We start from the raw sequence: 17,648 nt of genomic DNA, 5'->3' as shown, positions 1-17,648 counted from the left end.
GCTTGCAGTGTAAAGAGGGTAGAGGGGAAACAGGCACAGAGGGAAGGCACTTGTCACAGATCACAAAGATCACTGGCAGAGCTAGGATAGGACCCAGGAGTCAACTCCAGTGACTAAAGCAAGGCAATTGGGACTATGCTACCTCACCCAGATCCAAAGACAGAGCTTCTCAAGTTTAGTTGCATGGTGGAATGGAATCCCTTGAACGTCATGGGAGAATCACAGCTGCCTCCCCCTCCTACACTCCAATCCTGTTTCTACAGCCAGATGTAAGTCCATTGCTCTGCTGAGGAATTTACTCAGACTGGCCACATGAGTTCATCAATTTACTGACAATGAAAAGAAAAAATGGGAAGCAACCAGCTGTGTAGTTCTGCCAAAGCCAAAGGGGAATTCTGTAGTATTTGCTCTTAAAGCACAAACAAGCCAATATACCAACAGCTGCCACTTCCTCTGGAGGAACCTCAAAAGGCAGAGATATGCATTATATTAGCACTGCCAACTCACAAGACGTCATTTCTTAAAGGCTTGGCTCCCAGAACCATATTATACAACAGTCCTTAAAAATAGTCTTAGTCTTCATAGTTAGAGGGGAGAGTTTGAAAGTAGGACTACTAAAGCCTCAAGTCAGATGACAAACAGATCTGTCTTAAAAACCTCATGATTTCTTGAAGCCCCAGCCTACTTTCCCAGTGCTTGGACCGATCACTTATGTACTGGAAGTTATATTGTGAATAATCTGGATTTCTTGACAGCTACAAGCCATCCTGTTTTGTATGACCAATTGGTTTTAGAAGTTTGGGGTAACCACAAAATATACATTCAGGTTAATCGAAAAAAACCAAGGGTTGCTGAAGTTATGGCAGCATGGCTAGTGGTAAGGACTGGGGAAATCAAGTCAGGACACTTGGGTTTTAACACTAGCTCAGCCACAAATTCACTATACTGTGACCTTTGGCAACATAAGCCTGAGAGTACACCTCCCCTGCTTATGGGACATCTGGAGGTTTAACCTGCACAGGACCTGGGTAAGGCCTTTAAAGCAAGGCAGAGAGAATGCTGCCCTTTAGAGGCTGGTCTTTGAATTTAAGACAGTTGTGTGCTCCCTTGCTATCCCTGGCTGCTAAACCACACCTGACAGGTATAATACACAGTGTTGTCACAATCTTGACCTGACATTTCCCCACAGAGGAAAGCACTCAGTATAACCATATTCTGGTGAGTATAGGGTGCATTGTTCAGGTGGGGAGAGAGCCAACCCATCTGCCTAGACTGGAGGTGGGCCAATTACAGCCTGTGGGCCACATCTGGCCTGTGGGACTGTCCTGCCCAGCCCCTGAGCTCCTGGCCTGGGAGGCTAGCTCCTGCCCCCCACATGCTGTCCCCCTCCCCTGCAGCCATGCCACTGCACAGGCAGAGCTCTGAGCTGCCTGCTCATGCAGGGCAGGGCAGCAGCCAGACATGCTGCTCTGAGTGGCATGGTAAGGGGGCTGGGGCATTGGATAAGGGGCAAGGGGGTCCCAGGAGTTTTTAGGGGGCAGGCAGGGGCCAGGCTGTTTGGGGAGGCACAGTCTTCCCTACCCAGCCCTCCATACAGTTTTGCACCCTGATGTGGCCCTCAGGCCAAAAAGTTTGCCCACCCCTGGCCTAGACCCACATTACTCAACTGCAGAGTAAGGAATGAAGAGAATTGGAGATCAGCACTCCCACAATACATGAGGAAGGTTAGACACATTCCAATCCCATAGCTGCTTGTGAATCAGCAAGTCTGACCACTGTTATGGGTCTGCTCTTTAAGAAGCAATGTTTTAAGAAAGTTCTCCTTTAACAACCCCAGGAGGAAGTTGTGGCCTGTTTGGTCAAACTGGGAATTTTCCCATGGCCTCAGTTGCCCCTGGGTAGAGCACAATTAGAGGTTAAGAGAAGTCATGGCCACTGCATGGGACTGTTCAAGGGGAGCAGATTGGTCTTTGCATTGCTCCACTCACAGGTGAAGCAATCTATAGGTAAGGCTGGGTCAGATCATGGTGACAAGGAACAAGTAAATTCTGTGCCTTTGCTGGCAAGTTTTAGCCAAGTAGGGTTTATAGAAAGTCCTTGTCCTCCCCTGGACAGAAATTCAAGCAGAATCAGTATCCCACAAACTTCCCATGTTTCTGCAGAACTGCTTCAACTGTAAGTTTGCAGTGTTGTAGCCATGTTGGTCCCATAATATTAGAGCTCTAAGTTTGAAAGGATGCCTTTAAGCAATAGAAGTTGGTCCAATAAAAAAAAGTTACCTCACCGACCTTTTCTCAAGTTGAGAGGCAAGATCAGACCTATGGACCCATCAAGTCCATTATCCTACTCCCCACTTTCCACACCTAATAGCCTGCAAGCTCTTTTGAATTGGGTGCCATAGACAGGACAGTCCTTGATCCACTGAGACCTGGTCTAGTTGAGCATCCACCTACTGTCTCTTGTCCTTTGCTTGTATTTTTGGGGGAAGGGATCTTTGAGCTGTTTGTGTACAGTACCTGGCACAATGGGGTCCTGTCCATGTCTGGGGCTTCTGGGCACTACCACAAGACAAGCTGATAATGTAACAAGTGACCCTTGGAACTCTGCTAGGCTCCTTATGTGACAGCAAGTTCCACAAGAAACTACATTTGTAGAAGAGTTTCTCACCTTTCATTTTCAAATTTGCTGCTCCTCATTCAGTGTCCCCATTTCTGGCTAGCCAGAGTGGTTCTCTTCTCTACTGTTATACAGGACAGGAAGACTACATCACACTAGTAAACAAGCTGCAGGCACTATGCATTGTAATAAGTTAAACTACATTGCCAAGTGGCAACAGTAAAGTGTTACAATGTAGGTTTTTGGGGGGTTTTTTGCATCCAGCAATTAGTCACTTGGGAGGCTCATCTCAAGTCACTGGGTGATTCTGCTTGATACCTCACATCCAGTGCTCCCCAAAAATGTGCTGCATTTCATAACATTTGCATCAAAGGCTGAAGTAACTGCCTTATCTGTGGCCAGGACCTTGAAGATAACATTGGCAAAGCTAGTTTCAATGGTGAATGGTGGAATGTTACAAGGGGGAAGATATTCGTGGTATGTAGTTATGTTTGTACAATAGATCCTAGAGGTGCTTGTCAGCAAGTGAGTCAGTCCTTTAGATGCTACAGCAGTGGTCTCCAACCTTTTTATGCTCAAGATCACTTTTTGAATTTAAGGGCAACCCAGGATCTATCCCACCCCTTCCCTGAGGCCCTGCCCCCCTCACTCCATTCCCCCCACCCACCCCTGTTGCTTGCTCTCCCCTACCCTCACTCACTTTCACCAAGCTGGGTAGGGGATTTGGGTTGGGAGCGGGTGTGGGCTCTGACCTGGGGCTGAAGGGTTCAGAGTGTGGGAGGGGGCTCTGGGCTGAGCCTGGGGCAGGGTTGGGATACAGGAGGGGGTGAGGTGTGCAAGCTCTAGGAGGGTGTTTTGGTGCAGGAGGGAGTTTTGGACTGGGACAGAGTGTTGGGGTGCAGCCTCCCACCAGGGAGCCCTGACCTCTGGTGGCTCCCATAAGCATTGCAGTGCAGCTGCTGTAAGGCAGGCTCCCTGCCTACCCTGGCCCCATGCTGCTCCAGGAAGGGGCCAACACACCCCTACGAGGGCAGGGGGGGTTGGTGACCATGTGGCTCTGCATACTACCCTCTGCAAGGACCACCCCTGCAGTTCTCCTGGCCAATGGGAGGCGTGGGGGTGGTGCTTTCAGGCAGGAACAGAGGGAGACCCCTGCCCCCCTCCACCCCAAGGGCTGCACTGGATGCTTCCAGGAGCAGTTTGGGCTGGGGTAGGGAGGGAGCCTGCCTTAGTGGCAGCCATGCAATCTCCAGTAGTGCAGCAATTGACTGGGAGATCCCCTCAGATTGACCAGTTGGTGACCACTGGGCTAGAGACCCCTTTGATTTGCTCCCAAAGGCAAAACCAAGCAGAGAGTAACTGGCTGTAGCATCTTGAACTGACAGCTGTGCAGCACCACCCCACCACCCCTTCCAAAGCTATTCAAAAATCACTGATGGGATCTTTACTTCAGGGCCAGGCTACACAAAGGCTCTCCCTTGGAGTTGTTGGGAAGCCCCTGTTCAACTGGCTTTTCCCCTTACAAAGCAGTGCATATTTGTTTAACCAGCATTCCCTACTTTATTAATGGTGCTGCCAAGTACTGTACTGGTGCATTAGAGGCCCCAGCATTCACTGGTACAAGAATACAGTTTATGCATCAAGCCATGAGTTGCAGAGGGCAGCCAAATCCAGCCTATTAAAAATCTAATTTTAGGCACCGTCTAAAATCCTAGTACAGCCACAAAATGCCAACTTCCAAGATAAGCCATGCAGACCAGGGCAATAGGATCTGCACTGAGGCAGCTACACCAGCTGCTAAGCTGCCCCCCTGAAGTGAATGACTCTGAATGACTCTCCCTACAAGGAATCCTACAGTTTATTCCTGTAAGGTCTTGAGGCCCCAATTCAGATCAGGGCCTATTTGTGGAGGATTTCACAGAGGCTAAACCCATGTAGCAGCATACTTTCTACCATTTCTGGTTGGCTCAGACTCCACCCCCTCCTCGTGGATGAGCTGCCCTCACTTATTCACATCTTTTCTGGACAGACTACAACACAAGGGCATGAAGTCTTGACACTTGAGTAACTTCAACTGGCACAGAACATTACAGTACCTCTCTTCAGCAATCTGGGTTACCATGAGTGCATCAAACCTCTTCTGCATTGACATCCCATAGAACAGGGGTGTTCAACCTTTTTCTTGGAGGCCCCTCCAACATGCTATAAAAATTCCATGGCTCACCTTCACCACAACTGTTTCAGTAGATTAAAAACCAGGGCCAGCATTATGGAGTAGCAAGCAGAGCAATTGCCCAGTACCCCATGTGACCTTGCAAAACTAAATTGCTTGGACTATGGCTTCAGTCTTGGTCAATGGGGCTCAGGATTCAGCTTTCTGCCCTGGATTCCAGTGAGTCTAATGCTGGCCCTGCTCTCTGGTTTATTTTGGTGGACTCCCTGAAACCAGCTTATGCCCCTCCCTGGGTCCCCAGACCTGTGGTTGAGAACTGTTGCCACAGAATATGAAATCAAGGTCAAGATCTCGGTACTTATCTTAAGGTGCACCATGGCCTTATGACAAGGGTGTCTAAAATTCCTGGATGGAGACCCACTTCTGTTCCTCTGGCTCAGTGGAATTCTCCACAATAAAGTGAGCAGCTCACTTGCTCAGGAGACAGCTTTTTGGAGGTTGGTCTGAGATGGCAGAATGAACTCTCCCAAGAACAAAAGCCCATCCCAAATCTCACCACTTTCTACTTCAAGTGCAAGGTGCATCTCTGCCTTCTTTAATGAAGATTATCCTTCAAAACCCTTCACTGTGATGCCTACAATAAACTTGCCAATGGTTAGGCCACTGCCATGCTGAGTCCACTGCCTATCATGCTGACCAATACCAACTCAATGTTTCCTTGAACTCCCGTGCTAATCTCCATCTGTTCATCTTGTCAGCTCTTTGGGGCTAGGACCGGAAAGGCTGAAAGAACATGTGACAGATGTTAGTCTTATTGCCCAAGATCAGATAGCATAGTGATGAGCTTGGGGCAAGAACTTATACAGAAGCTTACAGTCTAAACAGTCAAGACAGTAAGGAGGGGTGGAGGGAGGGAGGGAGAGAAGGGACTTGCTCCAGATCACAGCAGGTCAGCAGCAGAGATAGGAACTGAACTCACACCTGACTCCCAGTCCAATGCTTAGTCATCACACCAACTCAACCATTTGAAGTTGGATCATGCTGGAACATTAAGCTATGCACAGGACTTGGATCCCCCACAGCACCTCTTTGTAGCCGCAGAAGACAGCCTTCCCACCCCATAGTTATGTGGGCTGGATTTGTTTTTGGTTTGAGCAATGCTCTTACACCACAGAATAGGAGTTTGCATGTAGCAGACTCCAGATTTCCTGTGACTCAGCAAGGCCCACAATGGAAGGCAATACTGTGCAGAACATTATGTAGATCACAGAGTTAAGCAAGCTGTGTTAAAAGCTGTTCTAAACACCAGGTACCCACCTTACCCATGCATTCTTTAGAGATGCTCTGATATGCACTTCTATGCCTTAGCAGTATGGTCAGAGACTGGGGAAGCCAGGACTCCTGATTCTAAATTCCCCTGCTGAGTTGAGTAAATTACAGCTCTCTACAACTTCCAGTCTCTGTTCTGCCACTGAAAACTTGGCACATCTTCACAAGAAAATGTTGTTAACCAGCATCAGGTAGAATTAGATCAAGCTAGCCCTGCTGTGTAGCAGTCCAGCACTACCCAAAGCTCTTTACAGGCAGACTATCCAAGAACACTCATTTGCTTCAGACTGCATGGGGTGGAAGGGATGCAGGGTCACTCTAGAATGTGGGTTTAATTCCTAGCCAAGATTATGGGAAGTCACTAGTATCTGAGGTGAGATGAGTTAGTGGGTCTGAACCCATGAACAAGGTATGTGTCCAAGTCACCAACAGAATTACTGATTATGACAGCAAATCCACAAGTCTGCCCCTCCACACCTTGAAACCTGATCCCTTCCTAGTCCACCTTCCCATGAAAGTAAAGATTGTTCTCTCTGGCTTTATAAGTGGGAAAACTGAGGCAGAGATAAAGCAGCTTGCTCCAAGATCACAGGGAGTCTGGAAATTGAAGCCAAATCTTTTGCTCCCATCCAGCACTTTAACCACAAGGACAGCATAGAGCACAGATGAAGTTACCACTCCTGCCTATGAAGAAAGGTCCTTAAACCTTTGTACCAGGCATTTCAGAAATACCTGAGAACAGGACTGAAATCTCAAGAGTACCTAATCTGGCACCTTTCATGCAGCTAAGATTCAAGACTCCTCCTGCAGAAGGAATGCTAATTGGCTAAGATCTGAACACTGGAGAGTATTTAGGCTGGATAAAGGCTATTTGCTATATAGCAGGTGGCTCCTCCAATGAATATTCCTCCAGGGCAACACACCCTGAACAGTTCTAATCAGTGAGAAAATTACATTAATAATGTTTCTGGGGCCATCCTTGGTCAGATCATCTTGTTTTAAGACAAGGAACCATTAGAATAGCTCATATGGTGTGACTGCTTGTGTACCACAGGCCATTAAACTTCACCCAAATACCCTTATGTTGAGTCCTATGACTTCAGTTAAACTAAAACATTTCAGTCCTCATGTGTATCTGGGACACAAGCCTCCTGAGACCAAGACTATGGCCACACTACAGAGCTTCCAGCTAACCCACTACAACATTGCTAGTGCAGATGCTCTAAGCAGATAGGAGAGAGCTCTTGCCACAACTTAATTACTCCAGCATGTGCTGCCCCCCCCCCCAAACAGTGATAGCTATGTTGTAACACCGCCTACACCAGTGCTTAGGTCTGTGTAACTTTAGTTCAGGGAGGTGGCTTTTCACATTTCCAAGTGACATACCCACAAGCTGTAGCGTGTATATAGCCCAAGGGCCCACCAATTCCTGAGGCCGCTGTGACAGCAGGGTATTAGGTGATCTCAGCAGGTGACCCAGACCCCTTGCTGCAGAAGGCCAAAACACCCCAAGATCCCAGATAATCAAATCTGGTGATCAGACAGACCCTGGTGCATGTGAGCACACACAAGCCAGGCAGCTAAGTCAGGATTCTTTGCACCACCTGAGAGCACTGGTCCAGCTGATCAGACATGAGATCAAGAAGCCCTTGATGGGGTTACTGAAGTCCTCATACCCCCAATCATTGCTTTGACTGCACACACACCCTCCTTACATATAGGAATTTACACCAAGTGTAACTGTCTCTATGAAGGGAACAGGTGACAATAAATAGGTCACCTTGCAGCATGAGACTAGAAGCCAGGCTTGGAGGCATGAAATGCCAGCCATCAGCTATGGGGCTCAAGGGTAAGTATCTATGGCTTGCTTTATGCAGCTCAGATCAGATATGGCCTTCTTAGAATCTACACAAATTTACTTAATACCCACCCTGCACATAAACATCCTGGTTTGATTCGTTCTTAAAGTACCAAAGCATCTGAACACCCAACAAAATCAATGAAAACTGCACCCTGCCTCTCACCTTGCAGTCAAGCCAGTCACAGCCTCTGTTAGCAGCAATCATTCCAAGATCTTACTCTGCAAGAGCCCTCCACTGGGTCTGCTCAGCCTAAATCCCACAGTGAACTGCAGGGCTGTGCATGTGAAAACACAGTTTGTTTACAGCTACAGGACTTTATAGCACAACACTGACATGCCTATTTTAGGGTGACTGTCTCATTTAAGAACCAAACTGTCCTTTGACAAGTTGATTTAGCCATTGTTGCTTGTTATGTAGCTTAACAGCAGGAGAACATTGAGGCTGGCAGATTTAAGGACAACATATTCTGCAATAATCAAGTAGTGAACTTAGCAGTAGTTTGAGGGAGGAGCCTCATTTGCTCTGCAGTGGCTGAGTCTTCACACCTTTTCCCCCAGGCAGATAGTCTTGGAGCTGGTTATAATGTTATCCAAGACCCAGAATAACTCCCCATTGAAGGAGATCAGCGATACTATACCAATGGGAGTTTTACTGAGCTGAATATAGCAGAGTTCTAGCATCCAGAAGAAGCTCTGAAAAGAGGACACTGGATAGGGGTGATTAAGCTACAAACCTCCTTCCTTCATTGTTATAATTAAACCCAAACATTAAGATTACAGTAGTATCTAGGGCCCGCAACCCCCAGATCAAGGGCTCTGTGCCAGGCACTAGCCAAAAAAAGCAAGACAACACTTGCAAGCTCCCTGTGCAGGAAGTATACCCATTTTACACAGGGAAATGACTTGCCCAGGGTCTCACGGAGTTGGTTGTAGGAATCAGAAATTGACCCCATCTTTCAAGTCCCAGTCAAGTGCCATAACTGGCCTTTGCCAAAGGGAGTGCAGCCATGTATTAATGCAAATTGCCTTGTGTTTTGAAGAGCATGGGCAATAAGACAGTCAATTTCACCTTCTAAATTTAAGCTTTGACTACCTGGGAGAGTTATTGGCATAACCCAAGATGCAAATTTAAACTGATCTAGTTATACTGGAATAATCAACCCCACAAGGACACTTTCTGTATTAGGCAGCCTTTTCTCAGTGTCTCTCTTGGGAAGGGGTTAAAAGTAAGCCAAAGAGCCACTTATTCTGTATAAAAACGTGGGGAGGCAGGAGAAAGAATCACAACTATGTACCTGCATCATTAGCACAGGCTTCCCCCATGCAAGCCATACCTGAAGCACTAGCACAAGACCAGACACCGCAGAGCATGTCCCAATGAAAGTTTAGAAATTTAAAAAAGGAATCTGACCTTGTTTTCCTACAAGATGTTCTGGGGACTGAAGTGACCTGCCTATCCCTTTAAAGTGGCCCCAAAGTATCACTACAGGAATGAGAGACAAATTCTGTCGTTTGTAAGGGGGAAAGGTAAATTGTTCCACAATTCATGGTGCTTTGTTTAGTGTTACATCCTGGTTTCTTTCTGACTGGGGCAGCAAGAGCCTTATCTTTGAAAGCAGTTTCCTGCAGGCATTACTAGTAACTGGAAAAAATATCAGAGGAGGGTTTGGAAAGGCTGATGTGATTAATAAGCAAGACATTTTCCTTCCGGCCTCTGCCATAACCAAAAAGCCACAAATACAACAGGAGCTTCTGGAGCAATGTAATCAAATGCCAGGATTTTGATACTCAGGAAGAGCTAAGCTAAGTTACAAGATTCTGTAGAGATCTGAATGAGCCCAGAGATGGACACAGAAGGGAATGTGCAGGGACCAGCCTCAGCACAGAAGTGACAAGCCCAGTTCCTCTGCTGGGCAGTAGTCCGTGGGGTGCTTTGAAGTGGTGTGGGGTACAGAAGAGGGGTGAAATCCTTTAGCAGAAACATTGAGAAACCAACAAAAACTGAAACACTAGGTCAAGGTCAGGCACTTGCTAGAGTCAGACCTGGATCACAGCCAGCACTCAGTCAATAGACCAATAAAAGGCCTGAGATTGAGAGTCAGATGTTGTGAACAAGAGGGGCTAGAGGTAAATATTTATGTTGTTCCTTGGGAGACAGAAGATCCAAGTCAGTACAGAGCATTTGCCTCTAGAACAGTGATCCCCAAACTTTTCAGGGTCATGTCCCCCCCCTTATCCCTGTCTGTGGCCCCTCCTCACCCCTGGGGGGAGGCCAGGAGTGGGGCAGTGGACAGGGGTAAGGAGGACAAGGCTGGAGCCACAGCTGGGGTGGGCCTGAGGCCAGGGCTATGACTGGGGCCAGGTGTGGAGCTCCAGCTGGGCTGCAGTCAGCCCAAGGCTGTGGGCAGGGCAGGGCCAGGCATAGATCAGGGCTTGGGGGCCCTCCCTCCGTGCAGGCTGGCCTGGCCCTGCCATGCACCCCTGAATGTTCTTCCATGACAGTTTGGGGACCTCTGCTCTAGAAGGAAAGGAAGGCTGGTCTTGTGGTTCAGGAAGAGGGCTGGGATTCACAAGCTCTGAGTGCTAGTCCCAACTCTGCAGCACTAGGCAAGTCACTACTCTGACTCAGTTCCCCTCCCCATCCCTCCATAAAATGGGGATAAATACTCCTTTTCTCACTTTGTGGTCCTCTTGTACCAGGCACTGTGCACACAGATGGTCCCTGCCCCAATCTCAGCTGTGACTTCTAGGAGCTATGAATGCAAAGAAATCAGTGCTCAAAAGTTGCTGTCAGAACAGGTGGCAAAGGAATTTAGTTGGAGACATTTACACTGTATATGCTGACATGTTATGTTGACAGTTTGTGTTTTAATTGTTAAAGATTTTGAATCTCAACAGGTCATTAAACTGTCTGACCCCTAACCTCCATAATTTCCTATTTAAATTTTCAGTTGTGGGGAAAGTGCTAAAAATAAAATTCTTCCAAGCCTACTTCTAACTAGGGCAATCAGAAGTCAGCCTGTCCTGACCTCTTTACAGTGGGCTCTCAGATGAAGATATTGGTGTTTCTCCCAAGACACTCCAGGCACTTAAAGGAGCCAACAGCTCTGGAATGGGGACGAGGGTTGACAATGCTGCTTCAGGTTTCTACCTTAAGCTCATCCATGCAGGAGACAGCCACTCTCAGACAGCCTTGCTGAGAGAGAGCGCAATGAAAATCCCCCGGAACTAGGGACCATTCCAAATGCTGCCACCTTGAGTTCCAGGGGCAGTGTGCTTCTGATCTCCCTGATCCAATATTGAGAGCAACATGGTCCCTGGAAACATCACTACATGCACACACCTGTGGGTGAGGTTAGAGAATAAGCCACCTGTGACGACTCATGCACAACTGGAAGGTACTCCGAGTGCTGTCCTAGAGCTATGTATTCTGGTGATAAGGGTGGGACTACACTACTTCTAACAGGTTCAGAGGGCCATGAATGAACTTATGAAGAACAGATCCTATTTTTACTCTCAGAGCACTCAGCCACAGGAAATTACTGCCTGCTAAATTCTCCCCCTCAATATTGAGTCACTATTTATCTACATGGCTAAAGTCTGGCAGTCATGTTACAGCCAAGGGATGCTGTAAAATAAGCATTCCCCAGGCCCTTACAGTCACAATAAGAGGCTCAAATGTACAAGCCAATGGTACTCAACCACTCAAGCAAGATCTCAGAACACTGCTCCCTTGATAGGGGGCTCACTCTACAGGGAAGCGAGCTTTTAGGCTCAGATGCCACTTAGTGCCATGAGATCTCTGGAATGCTAAAGCCAACAGGTGGTGCAGGCTAAAGTTCAGGAAGCCATTCAGAGGCAACATCACTGCACACATCGAGCAGTAGTACCTGGATAACGGTCCATTGAATTTGTACTGTTGCCAGTGTGGTAAAAGCAGTAAGCCGAAGAATACTAGAATGGAAGTCAGTCAAGTGAGAGTTGTGAAGTGTTACACACTTGTCAGGATCGAAGAAAGAGGCTACTCACTGGAGCACAGAATGGGGACTCCTCGGTTCTCCTCTCTATAGCCAGGTCTAGTGCAGGGGTTGGCAACCTGCAGCCCACGTGCCAAAGGCAGCACATGAGCTGATATTTAGTGGCACTTTGCTGCCAGCCAGAGTCCTGGCCGCTGGCCCCGCTCAGCCCACTGCTGGCCTGGATGGACAGAACTCTGGGCTGGCAGTGGGCTGAGCGGGGCTGGCGACCGGGACCCTGGCTGGCAGGGACCAGTGGACAGAACCCCAGACTGGCAGCAGGCTTAGTGGCTCAGTGTGCTGCCAGTCTGGGGTTCCACCTGCCAGCCCCTGCCAGCCGGGGTCCTGGCTGCTGGTACTGCTCAGCCTGCTGCCAGTCTGGGGTTCCATCAGGAGGACCCTGTAAATGTAAAATTTATTACTGGCATGCGAAACCTTAAATTAATGAAGGCTTGGCATGCCACTTCTCAAAGGTTGCCGACCCCTGGTCTAGTGGTTTAGACCAGGGAGTTATTGGATTATCAGGACACCAGGGTTCTGGTCCCCATCCCTGCTGCTCACTTATCTTACACATATCACTTCCACTGTATGCCTCAGGTTTTCCACCAAAATCTGTAGGACATGGACAATAGTGACCTACCATCCAGAGGGCTGGTTTGCTGACCACCCTGCAGTGAGGGCAGGCTACCTCACTCAAGTGCTATTAGTCCTCCAATGCCTTCCGACAATTCCCTCTATGTGCCCAGGACAGATGAATTCTCACAATTCACTAAGACAAAGTAGCACAGCCTACTGTTTTACAAAGCACTATGGGATGTGCCATCACAAATCCTAATGACCTGGGGAATGCAACAGCAGCGAAGACAGTAGCACAAGTACGGCTTGCAGCATGGCTGCTGTCAGATGGCCTTAGCTATCCTGGGAGCTGGTCATCCAAGATCTCCAAAGTGAAGACAAGCCCCTAAGTTACACTGGTGCATCCACCTTATGGATTTGAACTGAAGCTTGTTCAACACATGCTTTAAATTGGTTCCGCTTGTAAGGGATTACAAGATTAAGGGCTAAAACACATCTGAGGCTTACACCAGTTTAAATGAGATTTAGTTGAACAGGTGAAGCTTTTCTGATATGAGTAGGGACATGCAAACTCAGTCAGCCATTGTCCCTACCTGCAATACAGTGGAGAGGAACGGAAACAGACCATGCACTCTCATTTCGAGAAGTGGCTCAGCTAAGTAACTCATTGAGATATCTGAAGTGCTTAGCATTCCCAGCAGCATGATTCACAACTAACTGAGGTGGGAGGGGGTCATCCCCATTTTACGCTACAGAAAGAGGCACATTAATGAAGCTAGTTACCCCAGGGCAAAGGCAGAGAGGGGACTAGAACCCAGGAGTACTAACTCCCCAGCTCTAACCATTACACTGTATTCCTCAATCTAGAAACAGAACCCAGGAGTACTGACTCCAAACAGCCAATTCTTATTTCATTTTTATTAAAATTACTAGCCTCACACACAACAAGGGAGTTGCCATCCTGAAGAGCTTCTATTCTAAACAGGACGGACAGGGTGGGAGGGGAAATGACTTGCCTTGGGTGTCACATAAGAACCAGGAATAGAACCACTTCTCTCACTTCAAGTCAAATGCCCTAGCCACTAGACCATGCTTCTCTACCTCTAAATGGCCTTAAAGCATTGACAACCCAACCAGCAATCCTGCATGCATCCAGGGGGTGCCATGCTAGCCTCCCAAGATGGACTGGACTTGTCCTAATACAATGGCTCTGGAGTGGACATCAGATGCACTTTGTCAGCTTCACAGTTAAGTCCTCAGCTCCACTTCAAGCTAGTCTTTGGACAGACCTTCCAAGTGAGGGATCACCTCTATTGACACTATTCTCTTCCAGACCCAAAAACCAGAGAACATTTGCAGCTCCCAAGACACCAGACAGCTCCAGAAAGCCAGACTAGCTCTGGAGTTTTAGCCACCAGTGCAATAGGATTTGCAATGATGCCAATCATTTCTATACTAGGAGTTGACACTGGGGCAAATATCTCAAACCTTGGTCCACAGAGAACCAGGAAGGTTAAGTGGATGACTTAATGTTAAGCTATTTAGCCTTTAAGTTGAAAAAAATCCAACTGCCTTTGCTTGGAGTAGTAACCTGCTGCTGTTCTACCAAATGCTTTGCACACATGTACTTCAGACCAGAGCTCTATAAGAGGCCAAAATAAATGGAGGGATAGTCAAGTCTGGCTCATGCTAGTCTGTTTTTATATTATGTGGTATACCCAGTTTCACACTTCGGGGCTCCATGATCCCACTGGTCTGTCAGATCCAGTCTGGAAATCCTTATGTAATGTAGGCACTGGAATGCATTTAAAGGAAGCAATTACCTCTGCTTATGCGTTGCTTCTCTCCCGAGAGGATACCAGGTGTGTCAATGATACTGATGCTATCCAGGACAGGGTTGGGTAGCTGGGCACACATGAACCTACATCAGAAGAAATACTCAAATTAGACAGGCTATGCACTTTCCTTCTATAGTATGTAAAAGAGCAGAAGCAAGAAAAAAAAACCAAGACAGACCAGCCATGTGGTCTAGGCTGGGGCTCAGGATATCTGCATTCAATTGCCTAGTTTGCTAGACTCCCTATGTGACCAGGGGCAAGTCTCCCTCCCCACCAGCAGAGACTGCCTTAATTCCCCTATCCATAAGACAGGGAGAGTTTTACCTAACAGTGTATGGTGAGCTTAAATCCAGCCTCAGGTATATGGGAGGAGAGGTGCTAAGCTAGACAGCAGGCTTTTTGGGGAAGGGGCTGTCATTTATTATGTTTGTACAGCACCAGCAGAATTGGTATCTATAAATCACTTCACCTCTGTGACTCACTGTCTTCTAGGAAGTGTACCTCTTGCATTTTAAGTATGTGAAAAACTGGAGTCTGTAGTTGCTTTGGCAGATTTACTAGCAATAGTGACCAATTTTAAGCTACCAATTGGTCAGTTCTCTTTAAATTACACTAATGTGACACCTGCTCTTCAGCCTTATATGCATGAAGCCACCAAGTATATAAGGCTAAGGACAAGGGAGCCATACTAGAGCAGTACTGTTATTTAGAGACATTTCTATTAAACCCCAATGAAGACAATAGCCTTGCTCTTCAGCCCAATAGCGAAACGGACTTGATTTTTATTGTCCAAGCCACCTAAACAGTAGCAACAAGTAAATCTGATAGAAAAATTGTCACTTCTAATAATCTAAGATATAGTAACAAACATGCAGAATGTTAGATGCAAGCAGCAATGCGAGTTGTCATGAGTATTAACTGGAAATGTCAGTCAACACTGCAAGTATAAAGTGCAAGTTAGTGCACTTTATACCTTCCAGCTGCTGACAGTGACAAGCTTGATACCAAAACAGGAAAGAGTGACAGACTTGAGAATTCCACACTTAACCTTCCCACTAATCCAACAAGTCTATGATCATAATGTAATGCTTCCATTCACTGTTTCCTAACTTTTGATCAGATCTCTTGAAAATGAGTCATCTAAAGAGGGAGAATTTGCTGGAATTCATTTATTTTTCCACTAGGCAAACCAACTGGCAAGATCTTTAGCTTGTTCTTATTTCAGAAGTTGAGTCCACAGCAATTTTAGTTCCTCAGCGGAGCCTGCAGCCGCTTTCTGTTGGAGATTTCAGCTAGCTATGCTGAAAGGAAGAGTGATCAACTACAACAGCAAGGCAATCATGCTGATCTGACATGGATTTCATAAAGAGGCAGGAAATCTCTCAACTCCTGCACAAGACTCATTGTAACCCTTAATCCCTAGTGTTTCAGAAGAGACTGAGCAGTTTTAAAAGCTGAACATTTCTACATTATTTTCCAGCCACAAAAAAAAAAAATCTTAGTTTGAAACTGCATGCTTTGCTGCTCATACACAGACACCTTTAGCATGGTGATTATAGCACAACAGTTGGGGTAGGGGGAAGGAAAAACAAGGACATGAGACTAAACCTGCTACTCCTTTATTGAGCCTAGAGACCTCGCAGTGCTCCTTTAAGGAGCTTTAGGATGAATGCAAGAGACAGACCTTTGTTACATGCCATCTGAAGAACCCACTAGCTAAGACAGTTAACAGATTAAAAGGATACAGTATATTAAAGTTGCAGTACACAAGACATTTTTTAAAAACACTAGGCCATCAAGATGAGACAACTTGGGTTAAGCATTAACAGTCCTCACTTTCCTCCAACAGGGAGATCAGAGGCCAACATTCCAGAGACCCATTTAACAGTGGGGCTTAAATGCCATCTAGAATTGGCTTATAAACAAGCCAGCTCACAAACAGCTAGTAGATCCTGAGCTAGAATTGTCCAAAAGGCATCCTTCTGGGCAGAGAGGAAGCAGCCATGAATGGAGAGGGGCCTGATCATGAGTTCAAGCTGCATGCTATGGTTTTCAAGTGTTTCATTCATGCTCTCCTGCATCATGCCCTCATTGTTAGCTATGAAATTATCTTCCGTCACCAAGGGCAGAAAGCCCATTTCTGGATGATTATGAGAACCTGTGGCTGGATATCCCTGAATTAACCATTTCCTTATGAGGTATCACAATTTTGTATTTTAACCTTTAAGTGAAACTCTCCCCTTTCAACTACAGAAGCAGCCACATGCTCAGAAATGTCCACTAGCAGGGGTGTACTCTGGCAGGAGTACTCTGCAATACCTCTGTTTCTAAGGGAGCTCCTGAACCCCCCTACAGGACCAGAGAATCGGGTTCTGAATTATGAAGGGATGTGGTCACGTTAAGACTTTTTAAATAAATTATGTCCTCTTCTTAGAGTTACTGTCCTCTTTGGTTTTGAGGAATGGAGTTTGGGAAGATTAAGTTAACTTGCTTTAATATTAATTTCTTTCTCCCATTTCAACTTGGGAAAACACCCAGTCAGTTTCATGTTTGTTTAGGGTCAGTTCCTAGTCAATTTCAGTCAGAGCCCCCTCCACCACCAGTCAGATGTGACCAACAGGGCTATGGAAATCTGAGACATTGATGGGAAGGCATCACTATGCAGTTCTGCACAAAAACCCCCTTCTGCCTGAGGCCATTCAGAGGCAGAAGACTGCCTATGGGGCAGGGAGGGAGTTTTAACAGAATTTGGCTGCAGCATTTATAGAGGAGGTATCCAAGAACTATGCTTTGAGCAGCGGTTCTCAAACTTTTGGGCTCAGGCCCCACTTGCAAATGTTTACTGCCTATCAGGGCCCAGTAAGCAGTCTGGGGGTGGAGTCCCCAGGGTGGTTTCAGTTAGGTCCTGGAGGGGAGTGGGGAGGGAGAAAGAAGGAGAAGAGACAAGAAGAGTTGGGTCCTGGTCAGCATTAACTGTACAATGACAGCTCTCCATCCCCACCTACCAAGGTACCACCCCAGTGACCATGTACTTCAACAGATAAAGCCCGAACTCTGGCTTTGGACAGGGGGGAGGGGCACACGTATTATACAGGAGTTGGTACAGGGATCTGCACGAAGAAGATTGACGTAAGTCTGGGGGCTGTCAAGTATTGTTGGCAGGCTCCCCCCCTGCATCCCTACCCACCCTGGGGCCTCCACACCAGGGTCTCACCTCTTGAAGATGGTACTAAAAAGTA

At 47.0% G+C, this 17,648-nt stretch overlaps 1 protein-coding gene across 1 annotated transcript in view; it reads right to left on the bottom strand.

Annotated features, from left to right (window-relative positions):
- EHD1 (EH domain containing 1) overlaps positions 1 to 17,648 on the bottom strand; it is a 35,822-nt gene that overhangs the window by 16,654 nt on the left and 1,520 nt on the right. Inside the window, exon 2 of the mRNA XM_048856991.2 lies at positions 14,395 to 14,492. Within this exon, the coding sequence (XP_048712948.1) occupies positions 14,395 to 14,492 (98 nt within the window). The remainder of the gene's footprint in view (positions 1 to 14,394; positions 14,493 to 17,648) is intronic.

The sequence above is a fragment of the Caretta caretta genome, chromosome 7, assembly GCF_965140235.1.
Source record: "Caretta caretta isolate rCarCar2 chromosome 7, rCarCar1.hap1, whole genome shotgun sequence".
In the NCBI taxonomy this organism is placed as follows: Eukaryota; Metazoa; Chordata; order Testudines; family Cheloniidae; genus Caretta; species Caretta caretta.
Note: the sequence above shows the minus strand (reverse complement) of the source record. Positions and strands in the feature narration are given on the sequence as shown.